We start from the raw sequence: 23,212 nt of genomic DNA, 5'->3' as shown, positions 1-23,212 counted from the left end.
ATGGCCTCAGCAGACAGCGAGGGGCTTCTGCCTTCTGCTCAGCTCTTCCCAACTGGGAGGATTTGTCTCCTGCCCTTGCCCAGGAAGGACAGTGCTTATGGCAAACGAGGCGTACCCATGAACAGCTGCATTTCTAGAAAGCAGCAACTGATCTATGAATATCACATTAGGGCAACACAAACTCCAAGTGCTGCAAGCATGGACCAACTTGCTGCTCCTGCTGAAATTGTGCAACTAAACAGCAAGAGGCTGAAGGGTGCAAGAGCAGGGGATGATGCTGAAACATAGGAACATCTGTCCCTGCTGCACAGCATCCTCTGTCTGCTCTTGGGAAGTGCTAACAGACTCCAGCCATACCAAGGGGACTCACTGTGGTGCCTCTTGGCCTGCCTGGGAGCAAGGTGAGGGGTGCTGCTGCAGCTGGAGGATAGCCAGGAGCTTTGTTTTGGGAAGCCCAGCAGGCATTGCACTCCATCAGAATGTACAGCCAGGAGCAGGCTCCAGCAGTGGCTTTCCCCACATGTTGACACTTCAGATTAGAGTTGGTAAGGTGAGGAGACACATGTGAAACATGCTAATTCAAACAGATTACTTTCTGGTCTGTTAAACCAAACAAATTTGGGGTCTGCTATTTGTCACTAATTGCTGGATTATCTCTTAATATCTCAGTGTATTAGTTTATGGGTAATAAAAGCTAGTAGCAGGCTATTTTGGAACAGCTCTAAGGCAAGAGAGAACATGTGCGCAGAAAGTTCTCCCTTCTTTTCCTTTAGTTGATACTTAAAACAGCATCTGCTTTACCTGAGATAAACCTGATAAATGGCAAATTGACAGTTTCATCTCCTTAAAGATCCCTTTCACATGCTTCCTTACCTACAGTTCTCTATTCATGTCACTCCTAAACTAAGAAGCACGCTTTAATAACAGTTTCCTGCTTTTTTACAAAACAAATGGCTGAGCAGTGTCAGTAAACAACTTTCCCCATCTTGCAGGGACAGAGGATTTTAGGCTGGGGTTACCTGGAGTATCCCCTGTGCAGACCACATTGGCTCACTAGGTACACCACCATGAATCTGAGCTGACTGGCAGCTAGCTTGAACATGACAGGCCATGCACAAGACATAGTGAGTTAAGTCACAGCAGAAGTGCTACCAGAGGACAACAAACTCCAGAAGGTAAAAATGGGGCTTCTTTTGAGATCCAAGCTGAAGCAGTAAAGAAGCAAGGAGCAAGGTCATATCAGAGATGTGTCTGTGTCCTGACTGCCAGATGATTCCTGTGCTCTGTAGGCAGAAATTCTCATGCTGATTTAAGTTGGCTTTACCTTGCCACAGACACAGTTGTCTTATGCACAAGCAGCAGTACTCTAACCACAGCAGGCTGTTGCAAAAAGAATGAATTTGGGCTTATGGGAGGATGTGCTTTTGTGTATTCTTAGGCATCAACTCCCTGAAACAAGGCAAGGGGCTGTGGCCAGGATACAAATGCACAGGTCTGAGAGTTTAGATCACTAGCTCAAACAAAGGAACACATTTCTAAAGCTTTTCAGAGTGAGAAGCTAATACTTTCCTGAAAGCAACAACAAAGTTCATTATCCCAATTGGCTTTGCAATACTGCTGGGAACTGCCAGAATCTGTCCTGTACTGGAAACCCTCTGGTGCTATGCAAGGCGTTAATATAATGGCAAACCCAGACACTGTGGAATCCAAAACACAGAGAGGTTAACAAAAACCCAGGAGGGGATGAACCTGTTCCTGCTTATCTCCAAAAGCACATCTTGTGTCTCAAGGACTCCACATAAATCAAATTTTATCCTTTACAGCTTTTAGAGGTACAAAGGAACAAAAGGACAGATTGTCTTTTTTATGCCAGATTACATGAGAGTAAGACAACCTCCCATTATATGCAATGAACAATGTTCTCATGCCATGGTGATGAGTATATTCCATTCTACAGAGACAGACAGGATGCTCAGGGCGCCCAACCATCCTTTCCCATTCATAGAGCACACACATGCATGCATGAATTCAATTAAGTGCAGAAAAATCTCAGAGCACCAGAGATGGATTTCCTAACCCTTTGTGCAAGTGGATATGGAAGGGGAGGGAACAGACATTTAATCAGCACAGATATGCAGGCCTAATTGTTCCACAGATGTCTATGCAGGTCATGTGGGGAGCAGGGGGAAACAGGTTTCCAAGTCCATTTCTGTGTTGCATTATCACGCACTGAGACACCAGTCACTCTCCTTCTGTTTTCCATAAAGGTCATTTTACAAATAATCAGACTTGAGCCTTGCATTGCACTTTTAACTGTCAAATGACTTGGCAAGCAATAAAACTGCTAAGCTTATTTAGCTGAGTTCTATAAAGCATATTGAAATCTTTAGATGAAATGTGCCAGCAAAAAGTACTGAGAACTATAATTTATTTATTAAACTGTGATCGTTATAATCACTACAGCATAGCAAAATGCTCATAGAAACACATGACGGCGAACACACTTCACCCCAGGAGAAAACATGACAAAAATATTTAGTAATATATAGGGAAAAGTTGGCAGAAGCCTCTCTGGCTCTGAAGCCAGCCAGCTCCAGCTCCAGCAGCTGCAGCAGCACGAGCCACAGAGCTGACTGAACAGCAAACGTCTGCTGGTGCCGAGTGCCATGCAGCTCTGGCCATGCCACTGGCTGCGTTCATCCCGGTCTGCTTACAGCTACCTGAGGTGCATCTGCCCAAATTACAGCTGCTTTGACTTTAGCTATAGCATGAGCTTCAGCATGGACCAGCACCCCTAGGCAGAGGAGATGAATTTAAAAATACTGAACTCCCATAAAAAGAGCACTTTCTTCATCAAAAGGCCATTGCTGTCCGTTGCACTGCTGTACTGCAGCATTATCTTGAGGTCAGCACTACACAGGGTGCACATAGGGAAATCATGACTCTTTAGACTCATAACCAGCCTCAGTCATGTACCAACTGCTGAGGGGTAGTAACTCTGTGGCCTCCATTGCAGCCTTTTTTCACTTCTGATGGTCCACGGCACACATCTGTCCCAAGCAGCAGCCTGGGTCATACAGTTTGATTCAATTGCCTGTTTGTGTTTCCTGTCATGCAGCTATCTCCCTCACTAATGTTTACAGTCTCTGCTTGTCTGTGGTCACTGCCAGGCCCTCAAGCACCAGCAGTGCCCTGCTCTGGTCACGTAATGTCACCCCCATCACCTCTGATGAGAGGCAGGTTTAACGGTGCCCACTGCCAGACGTGTGCATTACAGCTGGGTCACAAACAGATGTGTTCCTCACTATTTAGCCATTTCTCAGACAATCTCAGTTGTGGTGGCTGAGCATTTGACCACTGTCCTCAGGTTTTATTCTTCTCCTGGTAATAGTCTGAAGCTTTGACTGCTGTTGCTATTTTAGATGGTTTAATATTTCATAAGAAGAAAATGTCCTTTTTAAAGACTTCAAGTCTTGTTGCTCCAGGCCCATGTCAGTCATTCAGAATTATTATTATTTACACAAGGTCCCCGCTGCAGTAAGCAACACACAGCCACAAGCAGCCATTTCGGTGAGCTCCCTCAGTGTCTGAGCCTAAGCTACTGCCAAGTCTCCAAGTGTAAAACTCTGTGGAGGCCTGAGAATCACTGCTAGGGACAGATTCACAACCCTAAATTCATTTTGGATGATGGTTACTTAGTGAAACTTGGCAAATAAACTTTCAGACTCCCAAGCACATGTCCCCGCTGCCAAATGAAATGCTGGCCTGGCCTTTCAAAGAGCAGAGAAACACAGATTTTTGCAGTAACACCATTTCTGTTTACTGCAGTCTGATTTACTATTTTGTGATTTGGGGACAGAGGAGAAAATTCAGTTTTAAATGGTCTTTTTTTTTATTTTCAGAAGAGCTGTGCAGCTGCTTCTCTACAGCATGTGTAGCATTTTGGGCTAGGGAACCTGCTGCACTTTCCCTACTGGACTGTGCCCCGAAGGCCTGAAAATCAGCATTTAAGAAGCAAAAATTGGGCAGCAGATTTCTTGTTTGATAGGAATTATGCAGCAAATGGTCTAATAAGTACTATTATAAAAGCATTTGCACTGCTCACTGCTGTAAGCAGCACTGGGAAACGCACCCAGTGAACTCCAAGGATACTCTTACACATAGTTTTCTTGCTCATCCGCTTCACTAAAAAGGCAAAAAATATAATGCCACATGTAGAGAATGAGAAGGGCAGAGAAAACCCTTTCATACAGGGAGAGTCAACTAACAGTGACTCTATTGATTGGAGCACCGCACAGGCCACCACTGTGGCAGGCATTTTACAGGAGAGGACTTTTGGCTGAAAACGTTCCTCTCTGTGTAGATGTTCCTGAAGCTGTAGGCAAATGAAAAGTGAAATGTGTTCATAAAAACCCAATAGTGTAGGTGCATCAGTGCAATTATACTATAGTCCCAGTGAGCATGATGAAATGACACCACCTTTTTCCCCCTCCCCCCACTAGATCTAATCTGCCTTCTACTCTTATATCTAATTGTATATCTTGAACCAGCTTCTTGTATTTTTGCTGCTAAATTAAGACAGTAAGCTTTCTGGATTAGAGGAATAACATCTTCTGTACATTTCTATTCCCTTCCTTTCTCCCTGCAGCACCATCAAGTCCCAAATCTAATCATTATTACAATGTACTGTGGTACACGGCGGTAATGATAACACCAGATCAATATGGACAACATGCTTGTGCTGAAAGGGCAGTGGAGAACTATGCCACTGTGCCCCACTCTGAAGACCTTGCCATGGCCCAGATAGCCACCTTGCTCCCTGTTCTTGCTATCACTCAGTTATTGCTTCTCTGATGTTGTGGATGTTTTCTGCAAGCCTCTATGCGTGGTGGGCTGAAAAGCAGTAGTGGGAGTTGGTCAGCCTCTAGCACTGGCCCCTAGCCCCATCCCAGCTCTGCAGCAGCTGACAGATAGACCTGTCAGTCCAGAAGTAGAAGGCTTATAAGGGTTGCTTTCCAGCACACTTAGTAAGATGAAAATAATAGCTTCAAGGAAAATGCATCCATTTTCCTTTACAAATCCCTGGTGTGGAAATGTTTTAACTTTTAATGAAGTCCATCTGTGCAGAAGTGATGGCTCTAAAGGATTCACAAAGACAAGACACTGGCATAGCCTATTCCTTCCTCCTCCTGTTCTTTCATTGATATAGGAAGCCCTAAGCAGTGCCTGGATACTCCTTCTCAGCATGCAGTACCTTCCTTTGTTAGCATGAAAAGTATGATAAAGATGGTAATGAGCCTGTGCTTTCTAGCACAGCATACGCACAGAGGATTACCTGCGAGGCTAGGAAAGGGAAGGACATGATCAAAAACATAAACCCCAAGAGTTAAGAGACAAACAAACATTTGAACTACTGAAAGAAAAAAAAAGGGCTCTAAATGAGAGCAGACACAAGCAGTCCTGGGAACCTCACAGGGTGGAAATTAATACTGCTGCTCAGTGCTCAGCCAGGCTTTCTGAGAAAGTGACCAACTGCTTGGGTATTCACCAGTAAGGTCAATCATTATGAAACCACCACGCAGTGGTGCTGCAGCCAACACACTTCATTTCCACTGTAATTTAGCATTAATTAATGTCTTCTCCAGTAAAGATGCAGGCATTTTCTGAAGACCCTCCTGGAAGTCATTGATCCATCTAATGACAACACTGTAGGACTATTACAAGAAGAAAAAAAGAGGGGTTCCTTTGTTCTGCATCCAAGACCTGAGAAGGTAAGGCATTTTCACTTTTTTCCCCTTGCTTGATAAAGAAATAAAATATTGTTCTTGGTCTGACTTTTTGAAGTCATTAACTAACACATTAACAATATGATTTTTTTTTTGTAGGACGTTTGCTGTCAGAAGCTGTAATGGCAAATACCATCTAGGACCTAGCACACACAGTGCATTTCATCTGATAATAATTTACAGGGTATTTGTCTTCAACATACAATGAGGTTTTACCAGGATCACACAGGTTGGTGACTGACATTGTAAAGATTATGTGCAGTAAAAAGGCTTGTTCCAAAAATTGATGTGTAAGGAAATGGTAGTTAACAGCAAAGCACATGTGTAAGAACATGCTGTCTTCAAAGTCAGGATCCTCTCACATGTGCAGACCATCCAAGGGCTATTCCCAGTCCAAACAGGACTGACGAATCTTGCTAAACAGCAAGCCAAATGTAAAACTCAGAAAACTCCTCAGTCCTACAGTACTCCCTTGCTAAATAAAACAGTGTTCATTAGTAAGAAACAAGGAAGCTGTTAAGAGGAGGTGTTTCCACCTCTTGAGGCTCCTGTGCCTTTTTCAGCCACACCTCTACAGACAGAGCATTGAGAGTCTGAACACGTCACAGGAAGCAAAAACATCCCAGATGCTGCAGCAAAACGGCTGGGTATCCACACAAACCTATGCAACAACAGCCAGCCTGGTAACTAGGATCCTTTCCCTCAGAGTGCAAAGTGACAATCTGGGATGAGTTTTATTTCAGCTTGCCTGAAAAATGAACTTGCAAGAACACAAGGAGTTCAAAATCATCCATAATTACACTGCGAGAGTGAAAGGAGCAATTCCACTGCATAGATATAGCTTCATCTTCTGAATATGTTTAATTGGATATTTCAGACTTCCAAAGACTCTTATAATCCAAATTATGCTGCAAAATAAAAAACTCAGTCCCCTAGAATAAGCAAAGAAAACAATGCCAGAAGGCAACCCTAGAAACAAATACATAGCATGTGAATGAAGACTTAATTCTTATGTGCTCTTTCCATACTAACCATTGCATATATCACTTTAAGGCTGCATTTTCTTTTTTCAAAACAGAGGAAGGGAGAAATGAAGATGAGATTTTATCATTAGACATCTGATTTACTATGTGGAAATAAAATCTGGTTCTAACTTCCTAACAAACAATGGGTTACACCAGTACAAGAATCTTATTCTTCTTGGGAAAATCCATAACTACATTTCCCGGGGGCTCCTGACCAGTGGCTGTGGTTATACAGTTTCATATGAAGCAGCACTCTTTTTTCTTGCCAATATTAACAGAAAAGCGTACAGGGAATTTACCCCTTGCTTCTTTCCAAGCTAACTCAAACATCTTTAATGTCGAAAAAGAAAACTGACAGGAGACTGCTCTAAAGTAAAACCTAGTTATTTTGGTATGTTGAAAACAGCTTTAAATAGGCAACATGGCATAACCATTAGAAAAATCACTTTACATGAATTGCAGCTAATTTCCAGCAGGTTCCCAGTGTGAGCCATTAACACCCAGAGGCTCAATCATTGATGCATGTAAGATGGATTAGGACAACTCCAAAAAGCTGTTCAGTTTTTAAAGACACACATTCCAAAGCAGAGACCTAGATAACGGCTCACCTATAACTGAGTACCTCTGGCTCACCAGAGTATGGCCAGTTTGACAGTACTCAACCAAAGGTTAGTTTATAATAAGAGGATTAAGAACCCCTTGATCCCAGTTAAAATAATTATGACACAAAGTTAAAGAGTTCAAGGGAGAAAGGAATTCCAATTCTTCCCATATTTCAGCATTATACATACCACCATGTAACAGCAAAATCAGATTAATGGAAGTGTGAGTCAAACCTGGTGCAGATCAAAGATATCCGTGAACTTCTTGGTTTTTGAGCAAAAGGCCACATCACACAATCCACAAAGTGTGATCAGGGCACTAAGACGGGACATACTCCTTCAGTGAAAGCTATGGAGCTTTTTGAGCAGGAATAAAGTGACCTCCTTGGGTGGAAGCTGCTCTTACCTCGAACATACAGGTTAGCGGGGGCAGAGTAGCGGGTTCCTGCACTGTTGGTTGCAACACATTCATATTTGCCTTGGTCTGATTCCTCACTGTTCTCTATTTGCAGAGCTCCTGTACACAAACAAGATGACACAGACAATTCAGGTTATGGTAAATCTGGTAATCAAACAGCCAGCCTCAGAAAAGGAACGCCATGCCCCACGCTTTTGACGTATCTTCCTGGATAAATATATCATGACATTCCCTGGACCCACAGGATACAAGCATGCAGCCAAAAGGTACCCAGTCTGCTATTAGAAGCTTGTGAAATTGATTGTGTTTTTAATGCACAGAGAACCAGTTACTGATGTATTTCCAACCGCCCCAACCACTTAGATTCATTGCTTCAATAAAGGAAAAAAATATACACATACACACGTATTAATTACAGCTCCGTATGGGGCTTCTAATAAAAGGACCTTTAATAAGCCCTTACTCAAAACAGCCAAGCACAACACACACTAACTTTAGCTGTTTGTGTCTCACCTGATGCACACAAAGTCTAGCAAATGCTCAACAACCTGTGTCCTTCCTGCAGAAACTGGCAGACTCCCATCTCTCCCACCTCACCACCCCTCCTTCCAACAGACATCCCTTTTTGAGAAAACACTTTGCCTTTCATCAGCCTTCTCCACGTCAGTGATCTCCTTGTTCTTTCAGATTGTGTTATATGTGATATAAAAAGATTAGAAACTTGGGCTGAGACATCAAAGACACAGACCAGTGTAATACACCCATTTTGCTGCATGGTACTCGCATGAAAGCCACCCTCCAGCAGAGCCTGTTCCTTCAGCTTTGGGTCAGGAATAGTTGTTTGCTTCAGCCTGCAGGTTCCCCAAAGTGCCAGATGCATGAGGGGCACATCTAAATAACTGTGATTATTGCCAGAGTACAGAGAGTAGCTATTTGCATGGGGAACCTTTAGAGTACCCAAGATATGGAAGTGAGTGCTGGTCTAAGGCAATTTTCTCTCATTTGCTCAGCCTGTTCCACTCATATATAGCACTGCTCAGCCTAGGATGCTAGTCTTGTATCCAGATTCTTGCCTAGCACAGATGACTGCAAAACTGGTTGCAGCTAAACTCCTCTAAGCACACGCTGTATGCAGGGAAAGAAAGAGGCAGGATGCATGTGATAGCAAGCTGGCACTGCAGGAGTGAATGGCCATTGGCTAGATACTGAAGTGGTTGGTGCTCAGCCTGCTTCCCCCAGGCAATGTGGGAATAATTTTTGAAGTGCCTCCAGGTGCTCAAATTCTGTTGGTTAGGATTGCCTGCAAGAAGGGAACTCTGCTCACAAACTGTACACTGAACTTATGGAAAACATTAACCCCTTTGCTTGTAAGGATTTGAACTCATTTTTTGCCTGCCACAGTTCAAAACGACCACTGAGAGTGACACTGAGAATAGCTGCTGAAATTGCCTTCTCCCTTCTTGCTAGTTCAAGCTGCAGAGGTCAAACTCAGTTTTTCATATCATCAGAACAGAAGAAAAACTAATGTGAATCAACCACTGCCACCTACATTATTTAGAAGGATAAATTGAAACTGTAGCATAAGTCTATATGTCATAGGGAAAAATGAACTTCCCTGGGTTCTGCCATATAATAAAAATGATGTACTGAGCCCTCCCTGTTGTTGCATTAGTGCTGGAAATGAGGCTTCAGCTAGACAGAGAAAGCTTGTTTGCAGAGAAAGCTTGTTTGCAGAAGTCTTTCCACCTACTGACAAAAGGATATGCAGGCTTTCCCAAGCTATGGTGCTCTTTGGACACACACAGGCTAAACCGTACAGAGCGTTGCTGCTTAATTCAGGGAGAACGCTGGACTTCTATATGCTGCCTGGGAAAAACATCTTTGAGTAGACAGCAGCATGACAGGCAGTGGAGCAGGACAAAAATTCCAAGCACTGACAAGATACAGAGAATCAGAGAATCTAGAAATGGAAAAGACCTATTAGGTTATCTTGCGGATCCCTGGGGGCCAGGGCAGGACTGCTCCGAGTTGTAAATGTACTTATGTTCTGTCCAATCCCATTTTAAATGTGCCAAGTGATAGGTCTTTCACCACTTCCTCAAGGAATTGATGCCACAGCCTGGTTATGCTCTCTGTCAGGAAGATTTCCCTGGCACTCACCATTTATGATCCCCTTTTTAATTTCTGCTCATTACTCTGTGGGCAAGCATGTGCTGCAGAGTTCATTCCAAGTGCTTGCATCAGGCTTGGCTGGGAAAAGCTGTTCGCTGCAAAACATACCCAAACTTAAATAAAAAAATTAAAAAAAAATCAACCAACCAAACAAAAATGAGTGGATGTCATCACCCTGAGGAACACTCTTTGATTTAGCTTGTAGCACTCATCAGCTGGCTGGGCTGAAAGCAGAACCAGATTCAGGTAATAGGCAGTGGTGTCTGCCTAGGAAAATGTAAGATCCCTAGATAATTCTTTTCCTTTGTATATGCTACTTTTATCCATTTAATACATATCGCTGGTGCTTAGACTCGTGATCACCATACCTCCTAAATGTAGGTTCGTCAACTGTATTTTATCTCTAGGGACCTCAGTATGAGTTCTGGAGAACAGAAAAACATAAGAGGAGGAAGAAAATGAAGGCAGTGAGAGGGGAGTTTCAGATAACGTGCTGTGACTGCCTGTCAATCCTGTAGCCAACGTGGAATGATTTCTAGAACCATACTATAAACATGTAACGTGTGTCAGCAACTGCCTACAAACTGCTCAGGGACATTGGGTAAGAGATTCTGGTTTTGCCTGGCTTGGCACAACTATTCCAACTATGGTGGCATCAGGAGCAAGGGAGAACCCAGAAAGCGGATGGAAGTTAATGAAAACCTCTCAAGGAAGGAAAGAGTTACTTCAATACATCATCATTAGGCAAACACACAGATCCCATACTGTGTCTGACAGCTAGCAGAAAGTGGAAAGATCAGGGTAAACTGATGGCCGTCAGTAGGACTACAGGTGTTTTCTTGAAGAACAACCTATAACTAAGTGATGAATCCAGGAAAGTGCAGGGGATCTCACAGTTAAGTTCAGACATTACTGGGATCAGAAAGCCAGAGACATAAATGCATGAGTCTTGGGAAAAAACTCCCTAAGTATGAGATGCTCCAGGCTGTAATTCAGTCAGCCCAGAGAAAGGCAATAGCTTTTATCTCTTGAAGAGTTCAGGTCTAGGTTGGACAGGACACAAGGAGCTACTGGAAAGGAAGAGCTCAGTCCTGAGTAGCTTCTTTCCCTCAAGCTCATGGCAACTGTATCCAAAGACCCTCAAGAGCACAGTGAATTCTTTTTTTGTGACAAGTGCAAAGGACCTGGTTTCGGTTCCTAGCTCTGTCAACATCTCATCCTATTATCTTCTGTATCTCTGCAAATCAGGCCTAGAAAGGCTGATTTACTTTTATTCATTACTTTGGAATTTATGCTACACAAATTGCTGAGTGAGGTCTTGTTCACATAGGATGTTACTGCAGACTTCCCATATGGACTTCTCCAGCACTTCAGTGCCAGGTGCCTTGTTCTTCTTTGCATCAGGCTGAGTCCTGATGTGCAATTGGAATAGCATGGCTTCAGTGGATGCATGAGGGCCATCTACCATCCAGATGTGCATGTGTGTGTAACGAGAAGCAGCGAACAGCTTGTTTGGGAGTTTACAGGGCTTTGCAGCAGTATGCGAGCATCAGAGCAAAACCTCTCCCTGCTGAGTGCCACTCGACCTCCACTGTCTCCTAAGCCTTGTGAAGCACAGTGAGGCTCCAGCAGAAGAGGGGCAGCCATTTCTCACCATGCTGTGATGTCATGTCAATCTCATTTGCAGCTCAGATCTGTTCCTGATAACACATCTCAGCTTATCAGAGAGCTGACAGTTCCTGAGAAAAAACCCTGGCTGCTCTTCAGTGCCAGGGAAGATGGTCACAAGGCAGAGCTTTCTAGGGCTGTGGACAGGAGCTGGCCCTGCTGACTGACAAGCATCCCTTATAGGTTCTTTACTCTGTGCTGGTATCACCTTGCCAGTCCTTTCCTTCCTTCCAGGTTTTTCTTTTTAAACTCAGACAGCAGCCCCGTTAGCAGCTCTCCTAGATACTTATCTATTCAAATATACTCGTGCTCAGGCAGAATCATTAGTTGCAGTGACAGTGGTTAAAAGAAGCATTTAAGAAGTGCACTGCAAGCAGAGGACAGAGGGAAGGCAGATTCTGATAAGGGCTGCTTCCTGGCAGTATTGGGTGCCACTAAGGGCATGTCACTCTCTCTTCTAGGTGACAAACCAAATGTAAAAAGCTCTGAGCTGCCGTACAAATCAATCTCTTTGAAATCATGCTCCATAGCTCATGGGGTACTTGTGCTCTCTTCTACCAGAGAACACTACATGGAGCTAAAACACAACAGGTCTTGGGATGACACTCTTCTGCACCTAGTCAGGTTGAAGCTCCATCCCCAGCAGTGGGGGCAGCCTCATTTTCCTAACAGGGCATTCACAGCCAGTCTTAGCCTCCCTGGCTTAGAGTTGGGGGACTGACCTTTTGCCCCAGTTATAAAATTAGACACAGAATGAAATGCTCCTGTACTAAGTATGCAAGAGTCAGAGGAACCAGGCTGCAATCATTGCACTCATCTAAGAAATGGATTTGCAATGCGGATGTTAATGAACCCAGATACCTAACCAGATCACTTTCTCTCAGGGAAAAGATAAATTTTGCCTACCTTGCACACTGGAGCACATGGCTACCCCAAACTCTTCCCTTTCTTTTTCCCCTTGCCTCACACCAGCTTCCTCCACAGAAACACTACCTCTTTCTGAAGCAATATTCTTTGCTACCCCTTCAGACAGTGCTCAGGTGTGGGTTCTAATCCCACTTCTAAAAATTCCTTTCCAGAGAAGGAGAATCCTCCTAATAAAATCAAGGGAGGTGTGGAGCAGGGTTAGAGGCAAGCCTAGACCAAACAAGGACTCCTAAGTGTGAATATGGTGGAGAAAGCCACTGTGAAGCCCTGACAATGAGGGTGTTGGACTTTGACACCCTGGCTGCTGTCCAAAATAACTAACATTTGCTGTAGGAGCTGTGAAAAATGTAAAGACACCAAACCCATGCAAAAGTCACTAATAATGAAAATAAGCATTTCCCATATTCACTGGGGTTTTTTTTTGGTAATTTATGACAGCAGTGTCTCCCAGCTATTAGACGGCTGCACTTAGCCTCCACAAGCCATTGCACTGCCAATTATACAAACCATTGTTAGTGTTCATTATGGTCCTTATGCCTGAGAGGATGGTGATTGGCATGGCATGGATCTGTTCTGGACAGCAGTGCTGCTGGAGAATCAGTCTCCTGTGCACCAGATGCAGTTGTTGACAGCACTCAACTGCTGCCACCAAGCCACACTTGGGCAGAGAGGGAGTAGAGAAGACCCAATGTGCTCACAGCACAAGGTCTCCCCTTAGTGAAGTTTCAGGATGCTCTGATCTCTCACCAGCAGGTACAGGAAATCTCAGGGGACTCTGTGTCAGAAGCAAAACTACAGCACTGTGAAATGCACAGTAACAACTCTGTGTGCTTCTAAAAGGACATGAGTCGGTCTGAATCCTGACAGCAAGAAACATGGCACTACAAACATTTCCAGGCACTACCCCCATCCAACTTCCCCCCGACACTTTGTTTCTGCAAGCCTGTCTTCTCTTTTTTGAATTGTTTCCCTTTTGTTTTGTTTTGTTTTTTAGAGTGGGGAAGCTCAGGAAACAGGAGAAAAAAATTCCTATCATATACAAAGTGCAATGAAATGTACAAACACATGCTCAGAAAGAGATAGCAAAATTCTTCCTCTAATCCCTTTAGATAGCTTCACATGCCAACTTGCAGGATGTTGTCGAAACACTGAAGCTATACTTAAACTGGTTTGCTTGGAACTGGAAAATGTTTGGCTGGAGCTACACTTAAGTTGGTGCAGGTGTTTACCTGGCTTCCCAGGTAGCCAGCTTCTGACACCCAAGTGAGCTGATCTAAAGTTAATTCAGCCAGACCTCTGCTACCCTGATGTCTGCAGGGAAGAAATACTCTTATATATAGGAACCTCAGATATGTCCTGTGGTGACAGAAAGGTAACAAATAAATCTGACTGGGGAGGGATAATGCCTGAGATGGTATTTCTTTACCTCCTCATGTGCATCCAATCTAATGATTCTTCAGTTCAGCACCCACCAGAAACACAACCATACTCTCCTCTCTTGTACCGCCTGGGGCAGAAATACGCAGCCAGGTTTCACTAAAGGTTAAGCAAGTTCAATTCCTGAGAAATGCTGAAAATGAACATCTTATATTCTACTCTGAAAATAAGAATAGATCAGAACTTGCTTAAACATGGATTTGCTGATACTATCTGTGGGTCACCTTAAGAAGCTAGCTATAGCCTAATCTGATGAGCACCTGGAGCTCCATGTCTTTCTCACAGACAAATAGGGATTTTGAGATTAAATTACTCTCTGGGACAGTCCCAGAAGGGTAAGGAGTGAAGCTGCAAATGGAGATTCTGAATTATAGATGGAAGCTCCTCCTATTTCAGGGAAACCTGAGATGGATGGGAAAGACCAAATACATGGCAGTAAATTCAAATGAGGTGTTTAGAGGGAAAAATCTCCTCCTGTTTGGAGGGGTGCATGATAGAATTTCTCAGGTCATCCTCTCGCTAACCACACACTGCTTCCTGTGAGCAGGTTGTCTGCTGTTCCAGCACAAAGGCCTTGGGTAATGCTCAAGCCTCCCAGACACACAATTCCTAGCAACACAGTCATAGCAGCAATTATATCAAATCAAAGCCACCCCTTCCCCCCTAAACATTATTACCAAAAGGGTTCGTTAAGAGTCATTAGAATACCCTTCCTTTCAGATCAAATTAATGGATTCCAAAGCATCAAACTTACCTTAATGAGGAACAAGAGTGCAGCTGGGTATAGAACATGGCAGAACAGTCACTTCTACATGGACACAACCTCACCATCATAAAAGCACTTTCATCTAATCTGTCATTATCTTTAGAAATTCAGTGACCTCCGTTTTAAATAAAAGGCATTAGGCTGACAGAAATCCTCTGGGAGAAGCCAGAGAGCAGCATGTGGCTTCTGTTTGCTCTCACAGAAATGTCATCTTTGACATTCAAACGGGACACATATTTTAAATAATGTCAAGAACATTCTTAAAATACCTCATCAGGACTCAGACAGGGATGGGAAGGGGAGTGGGGTGCAGGGAACTTATGTTGTATGAGATGGATGGTTCTTTTCACAGAGATGTGTTCGGTTCCCAAGCAGGACGTATGGAGCATCCATGTGGTTCTGGTGCTGAGTCACTAATGTCATCAGGCAGGGTGGGCACACGGCGAGCGCGCGGGAGGCCTCGGGATGGCTGCGCGCTCAGCGTGCACGGCTGGCAGCTCAGAGCACTCGGCTAGTTAGCATTCAATCTGTCATTTCATTTTAGGATTTGCAGTAGGAATAGGAGATGAAGAAATAGTCTGAGGAGCTTGCAACATCACAGCTGTCAATCTCCAGCATTCCAAAGGGAGGAATGACAGATATATAAGCCCATTCATATAAAAAGGTTTGCAGTCTTTCTCCCTGACCCAGATTTGTTACATAGGCAACTTAATGCAAATATGCCTCAAACAGCAATTCACGTTTACTCTGAAATCACTTAACGGGAGTTGAAAACATTAACCCCCAGCAACAGAACCAGTTACAGAGTCAGATTATTCACTTCCAGCAGGGATTCAGGGAAAAGGAGGAAGAAAGGGGAGACGGGGGGAAACTGAGCAAACGAGGTCATGTTGATTTGGAGGTGGTAGTCATTCTGTCAAGAAATTCAGGGGTCAGTCAACAGGGGTAACCAAAATCACAAGAGAATTCAGAAGGGCCTTCACACATAACGCTCACTAACATGCTAAAGATTATCCAAAGTGACAGTTTTGAGTGTTTAGGCTAGAAAAGACAATGCTTCAATTGGAAAGTCATTACCGGTGCACACAGGCTGTGAAAACTAGCCAGGGACTGTGCACACTGGGCTGTCAGACTAGGGGTGGGTTTAATTAATGAAGGCTTAAAGCAGCCAGGTGTGCTTCTGATTCCTGTATTTAAAACAAACCTTTTGCTGCAAAGCAACATTGGCATGTCCAGCTCAGACATGGGGGGCTGGGTCAGTGGTTCTCCATGCTGCCACCACATCAGAGCGCTAGCACACTTGAAAGGCAAACCTGAGGAATGCAAACTAAGGTTTTCCTTATCCCAGAGCTCAATTTGCTCAAACTTTCAAGAATTTATTTTCATGCCTAGCAGCAGCAGCAGCAAAGAATTTGAATGCTCTCTTGTGAAAATGTCACCCCCTTACACTTACACCAAAGCAATCCATCTAAAAACCCCTAGACACAAAACCTCAGAGGCCACAACTGCATGAAGAGTCCAGAGACTTGCAGGAGCTGCAGGAGACATCAACATTCCCTTGGCAGAGGCCAGGGATTGCTTTCCAGTTTGCAAACTTTCCGTTGTATAACCCCCTTCTAACAGTGCACAATTGCAATGGATGAGTCTACAAGAAACCGTGCTGAAAACCAACCAAAATAAACACGCTACTGGGAGAGTGTAGATGAGCGAGAGCGCTGGCAGAGTTAGGGCTGAGAGTAAAAGCTGGAGATGAGAAACATCAGAGGAGAAGGGACAAGGCAGACAGGAGATGGAGTGACGTGACAACTGGAGGCACATTTCAGCATTCTTACCTCTGATCGGTGTACCACCTGGTGAGGTAATTTGAATGCAAATAAGATTAGAGAGAAGCATTAGTACAAAGAGGAAAGGAAGAAAATTATAACTAAAAAGCAGAAAGTTTTTTTTAAAGCTAGAACTTGTATTAGCGTGACAGGAATAAACAAAAAGAAACCAATGTGCAATAAAAGTCAGAGTGACACTCTCAGGAGGTTAGTAAAGCTCATTCCTTCCAGGAGTGCAGCATCCAGCCCTGCGTCTTGCCATTAAAGCCACCACCCTCATGACTGGGGGCCAAACTAAGCTGCCGAAGTGGCATTGCTGGCTGGCCTCACCACTTGCATTCACCCACACCACTGTTCAAGCAGTTGAGATGGAGGACACATTGGGAAGATGGTGCAGAGCCCCTTCATTCCTCAAACAGAACAAGGAGGGGGTGTCCTGGGGGCTGTGTGACCGTGAGTGTGCTGGGCAGGAGGTGTGGCAAGCGCATGATTGTAGGCACTAGGTGCAATTTTGCTTTGAGGTTAGAACGACCAGTGGGACAAAATCTGCTCCTTTAAAGAAATTAAACTAAGGGGAGAGTGGAACAAATCGTTTGTGAGCCATTCTCTGCATTCATATAACCCTTGCTTCAGGTTCCCTCCGGCAAAAAAATTGGTGTCATGCAGAATTAACTTTACATAAAGAAATATTTCAAAATGAAGTAGTTTCTGGTAACAATGGCACACTAGCCAGACCTCTACTGTTCCTGCCTAATTTGGATGTTAGCTGGAGAAATGAATCCCTACCCTCTTTATAAGGCACTGGAGACAATTTTACATGCTATAATGAAGAGTTTCTTATAAGGAGGGCTTCTCTGGTTGTAAGGTTAAGTTATCCTATTGCAACTATCTATAAAGGTTTGTTTTATGAGGTCAATGTGTTTGGCAAGTGCAGGATCCACTGGTCAGTGTCTTGAGTTCAGTGTGCAATCAGTAATGAAGCATGATTGAAGGAGAGATGCTCCAGCTGGGCAATTGGCAGGGAACCCTTCTAATCCCCACTTTTGTCCCCTTGGTCTTATTTTGCACATATGAAGGCTGTTAGTATAAGGGAAAGATTCATGCAAATTTAATCTGTAGGCATTTCATGGTATGTGTTGGTTTTATGCAGATTTGTAAGATCTGAATACCAAGCACTTACCAAAGAAAACTGAGGAGTTTAAACAGACAGAAAAACAGGGTTAAACAGGACACAGTGTGTCAAATCATGTTCAGTGTATTGATTAATAAATACCAGTATGCATACAAGAGTGTCGTGTATCTCAGATTTACAGCTCATTCCATTATCCACAACAATGATCACCCAATGGGAAAGAAAGACAGAAAAGAATTTCTGTAAATACAAAGAAGGCATATTTTAAGCATGTTTAACTTGCCTCTTAAAAAGTAATTACAATATTTATACTTATTCTTTATCTTTCCTAAATACCCTTGCTTTAGGCAGAGTGAGTCCTTTCTTTAAGCAGGAGTAGCAATTCAGAGTACTCATTTCAGCATTTTCCTCTGCCAAGATGACATTACCCCATTTTAACTTTATGTCTGGTTATATTTTCTGACGCTTTTTATCCACAGATGACTGAAGCATCAGGAAAGATCTTGCAGTGACTGAAGTTGTAGGTAATTTCTCTCTTGCAACAATAAATCTGCTGCTTGTTTATCTATCTTAGTAACTACGACTACCCTTGACGGAATGGTTATATCCAGAGATACTCATATGGAACAGCACAGCCATGGAAAATAGGGTTATTCCTCTTTGCCTCTTCAGAAAGTTTGCCAAGTGTTATTTCTGTTCTGTTTGGTCTAGAGACTCTCCCCTCCACAATTCTCAGAGTTAAGAAAAGCATCACTACAGTGTGTCACTTCCCATGGGAATGGTGCAATGACTTTGAGTACAAGCCCAAGGGACGGAAAACAGGACTTACTTCTCTCTTCATTTGGCTGCAATAGGGTTTATTGTTCTGCCCTAGAAACAAAAAGATTTGCAGCAAAATCTTTAAATCTACTCCCTGTAGAGGCTAAACCCTTTCTCTAATATGCAATTGTCTACACAGAGCTCTAGGAGCAACTGTACACTTGAAGTAGATTCCCTGAAATGTGTAACCAGCTTGATTTTGCCTGCGTTAAATCCCAACCCTCCTGGCCTCTGAATGTAAGCCAACCCTTGTGGGAGCAGCATAGAGGCTTGCTGTATTTAGCTCAGTGTTTGTTCTGGGTCTCTCTCACCTCTGCAAAGTTAAGACATTCAGTCTTCACTCAGAGGACATCATTATGGAGAGTGCACAAGCCTCTTCTGCTGGACCCCAGATTTCTTCATCCAGAAGGAATAAAAGTTTCCATTTGCCTTTCACATCACATGACAATGCATCTCTGGTTGTTGTCCTTTCAGGGTGTCCCTCAGAGGGATCAAATCATAGCACACAGGCCACAGAGTGTTAACATCAGAAGAGTCCATAGAGTGATGGAGGTGCCTTCACTTGAATGGTTGCTGAGGCCAACTAGCTCCCTGTGGTAACCCACCAGGCTGCTTTATGCAAAGGCCACCCAAAGATCAAACTTCAAGCCCAATTCCTTGTGTTTGCAAGGTCTGAAACACTCCTAAGGTAGGAGCATTTATTTCCCCTTTGTGATGACAGACACTCACTTTACCCATACATGCACTTCAGTCAGGAATGAATGCTTACCCTGACACCCTCTGTGTACTGGAAGCACACAGTCAGGCACCCAAAACAAGGCAAAACATAGGATGATACACTGGAAAACACCATGTGACTATTTGCATCAATATTTCTTAGTGTGGAGGGAAGGCTCTGTTGGAGAAAGGATTTCACTCTGCTGATACAAACTCAGCCCAGACATAAGGCACCGTTTCCTTGTAAGAACCCAAAGCACCAAAGCAACATCAGAGAAATCAAAGCTCTGGCTGGCTGCTGCTGGGCACTATGGCAATGTAACTCTGCCTTCCAGAAAACTGACCATGCTTTCGGCTACTTCCTAACAGAGCTTTAGGGGAAATTATTTTCAGAAGTGGAAGTTCTACAGCAAAGACTGCCTTAGTGCCACCAGTTTGAACAGGAAGTCTGCATGGATCCAATCATGGCTGTGTGAGCCGCACAACAAGACCCAGATGTGCAGCATAGCCTCTTCCAGGACATAAAACTTCTGCTGTTAACTGGTTTCCCACAAAATTACTTCAAACCTTGTCCAGGTAGTCCTTTCTGAGAAAGTATCCATTCTCCATTCTTTTGTGCTGTCCTTACACACCTTGATCTAGTTGATGCCCATCTGATGTCTGGACTCAAAGCTGTTTCTTGACAGAAGGAGAACACCTTCTGCTGGCTGCAGACTGCTGGTTATTACCAGTGAAGGAGAACATGGCCATCACTGCTGTTTCACTGGGACAGGCATCACCTCTTTTTGCAAGTTGCTCTGTATATGTTTGGTATTCCTTTTGTTTACAAATAAGTAATACTTCTAGCTACAGGATCAAAACTAAAATGAAAATATTTGCTGGCAACTCTGAAAGCATGAATGCAGCAAGATGATCTGGCGAGCCAGCTCCCATTGCTTTGTTAGAGGTCCCTACTCTTTTCCAGTGAGTGACTGAAGTCACCTGCAGAGCCCTCTCTGATAACTGACTTGCATTTAATTGCCTGAAAGTCACATGAGGGTCTAGGGCACGATTCCATAACTGATGGTGATTAAAATAGAATGATACTTGTGGTAAGACCACGTTCTTTACTAGATGAAAGATGACAAAGCTCCCTTAATTTCTGGAGTTGCCTTACATGGCAAAGATATCTATATGTTAACACTGAGAATAGTTATTTATTCTAAGTTGACATTTTGTTTATAAGAGCAAGGTGGCAAAGTAGTTCTTCAACTATGTAACTCACTTGGAAGCATTCAAGAGCTTTGAGAATATGAATACCATCCAAGTTGCTTTGAAGTCTTCAGGAGCTTGTGATCCAAGAATCTTTACAGAGGAACTCTGAAGGATCAGCACTATCTGATCTGTATTGTGAGAGTTTCTGGCACATCATCAAATAATCTGAAAATAATGGTTAGAGGTGTAGCACTGACTCCTGCTGCCAGAACTCACATGTTCATCACTTGCAATACTGGGATGTCCAGGTAATTCTAAAATCAGGACAGCCAAACAGGTTTTAAATGAGCTAGCATCCTGGAGAGGTTTCCCAGCCCAGAGTGAGCCTTAGATCCTGTGTCAATAAGTGAGAGGCAGTGACTGAAGCGATTAACTCTGGGGAAGAACAGGGAACTGTCCTGAACCACTGAGTCTGCAGAAAAGCAGCCTCTCCACAAGAGATGGGAAGTATTAGCAAGATGAGCAAGGAAGAATTTTGCTACAGCTAGCATGAGTCAAAGACCTTGTTTTTGCCTTGGTCTGTGATAATGGAGATTAAAATCTGTTTCTTTTGGAGTTCCCATCTCTAGAGCAATCAGCCCAACACACACTGACAAAACTACCCAAAAGCTGGACTTAAAAAATAACTAAGCATTATTTTGAGGAAAGATCTTGGTATGGGGGAGAAATGGGGAAACAAGTAATCTAAATGTAAAGAGTTATGCCAAATGTGTCAAAGTTTAATAAGAAAAACACATCTACAGACATACAGATTAATTAGTAAATGAGGGACGATAGGATACAGGTCAGATTTATAAGCTGTGTATTTGCTCCTGACAAAGACATCAGTCTTCCAGTCCTCTGGGGTTAAAGAGCCTAATATAATAGCTTGGTTGTCTTAAACCACAACCCTCTAGTACCTTGACAGAAGATGAACAGACCTCTAAAAACTGACATTCAGAGCACCCTTGGGCACATGATCTGACTGAGTGCAAGTTCAGAGATCTGCCCAAAGCCCCCAGAGCACTGCCAGCCCACATAACTGCGAGTGTCAGAAGAGAGCACCTTTCCCAAACGTGCTGCTTCTTCACCTCTAGCTATTTATTCCACACTAGGAGCCTGACGAAATTAAACTATCCCTGAGCTCCCTCTCTAAGTCAGACTCCAGAGCTGCTTTGACCTTTATGACCTAGATTTGGTATGTCTGAATAATATATTATGTACTCAGTGAAGGTCGGACACTCTGCCTATGCAGTGTAGGGCTCGCACCATGCTACAACTATTTTAACTATATTACATCTGTCTAGCTTTTATTGGGTTTTAATTAACTGAAATCAAATGAGCATGTATTTAGATTGAGATAGTACAAACTGACATTCATGCAGATATGCCAGGCTGGCTGTAAGATGTGATCTTAATGGAGCAGAGACTTTGCAAACTATTAAAATCTCCCATATAATGAGGTATCTATTTAAATAGTAGGTTAAAAAAAACAAAAAACAAACAAAGAAAACCAATAAAAACCCAAAACCCAACTCTGCCCCACTATGGTGTAGTGCTGGAGAGCTCAATTAGTACCTTGCACAATGGGTGAGTCTGCCCAATGCATCACTTGGCTCACACAGTGTGACTGCAGTCAGGTAAGTGGAACTCAGGCACTCAAAGTGCAGGCCCTACTTCATACTAACTACAAATAGAGGAAAAAGCCACAAATTCAAGCAAGGGTTGAATCTCTGGCTCATGAGACACAGTAAACTTCTTGCTCCCCACTCCTGTCAGGATGGCGCAGAACAGTGGTAAATCTTGGCATTGTATCACCAGGTCCCTGAAAATAAACCTTTACTCATTTGGAAGTCTCTTACATTAAACTGTGGAAACCTCCCTCATTACATCAGAGACCTAATCAATTTCTTTGGTGAGTTTGAGGATGTGTGCTACTCATTGATTTCTAAAGGTTCCCTTGACACCTCCCTTGGTAATTACTGTGTCTTCAGCAAGCAGCCAGCTCTGGAGCTTGAATCCCAGGTGAAATATTCAATTGAGTTGTTGCTCAAGAACAGTGAATAGGAAGCAAAACTTGGACACAGTGACAGGGTTTACTAGTTTGTTTTTAAACTTTCTATCACACCAAACTTGTGAAGCAGCTGGTAGAGAGGCAGCCAAGTGCCTGTGAAAAGAAGACTGGAGAACATACAGCAAGTGCACCAGGAGCTGCCTTGCTGCTCATTTATGGTAATTTCTGTTGCTGGTTTAGTCAGCTATGAAGTGAAACACATCCATGTGCACTTTCCTACTGATGCTTCCTAAAGCTTCTCAGAATAATTAACAAGTGTGATATTTTCCTTCAGCACAAACAGATCAAGATTAAACCATGTTGTGGGGGAGATAAGCTAAAGGTCACTGGGAAATTTCATAAGCTATAAATGCATTAGTATAATTAGTGCTCACTGTACATCAAGGTGGGATCAGGAGTGTCAGGCTGGAGTCTATTTTTGACAATAGTGATGTTTCATTACCCACTCCCCCAAGTACAAGCCTACTTCCTATCACCCAAGCATCATCAAAATTATGCAGAGGGCTCCTGCTATGGGGAAATGTGTCAAGATGTTCACCTTGCTAGGAGGAAGATGGTGTTACCCTGGCAGCAGCACTCATAACAAACAGATTTCGAGTGCCCAGGCAAGGCA

At 43.4% G+C, this 23,212-nt stretch overlaps 1 protein-coding gene across 1 annotated transcript in view; it reads right to left on the bottom strand.

The window, feature by feature from the left end:
- The window catches only part of PTPRF (protein tyrosine phosphatase receptor type F), a 196,438-nt gene that overhangs the window by 83,349 nt on the left and 89,877 nt on the right, over positions 1–23,212 (bottom strand). The window contains exon 4 of the mRNA XM_054384023.1: positions 7,820–7,930. Coding sequence (XP_054239998.1) covers positions 7,820–7,930 — 111 coding nt within the window. The remainder of the gene's footprint in view (positions 1–7,819; positions 7,931–23,212) is intronic.

Source organism: Indicator indicator, chromosome 10 (genome assembly GCF_027791375.1).
Source record: "Indicator indicator isolate 239-I01 chromosome 10, UM_Iind_1.1, whole genome shotgun sequence".
In the NCBI taxonomy this organism is placed as follows: Eukaryota; Metazoa; Chordata; class Aves; order Piciformes; family Indicatoridae; genus Indicator; species Indicator indicator.
The sequence above is the reverse complement of the archived record's forward strand: the minus strand, read 5'-3'. Positions and strand labels throughout refer to the sequence as shown.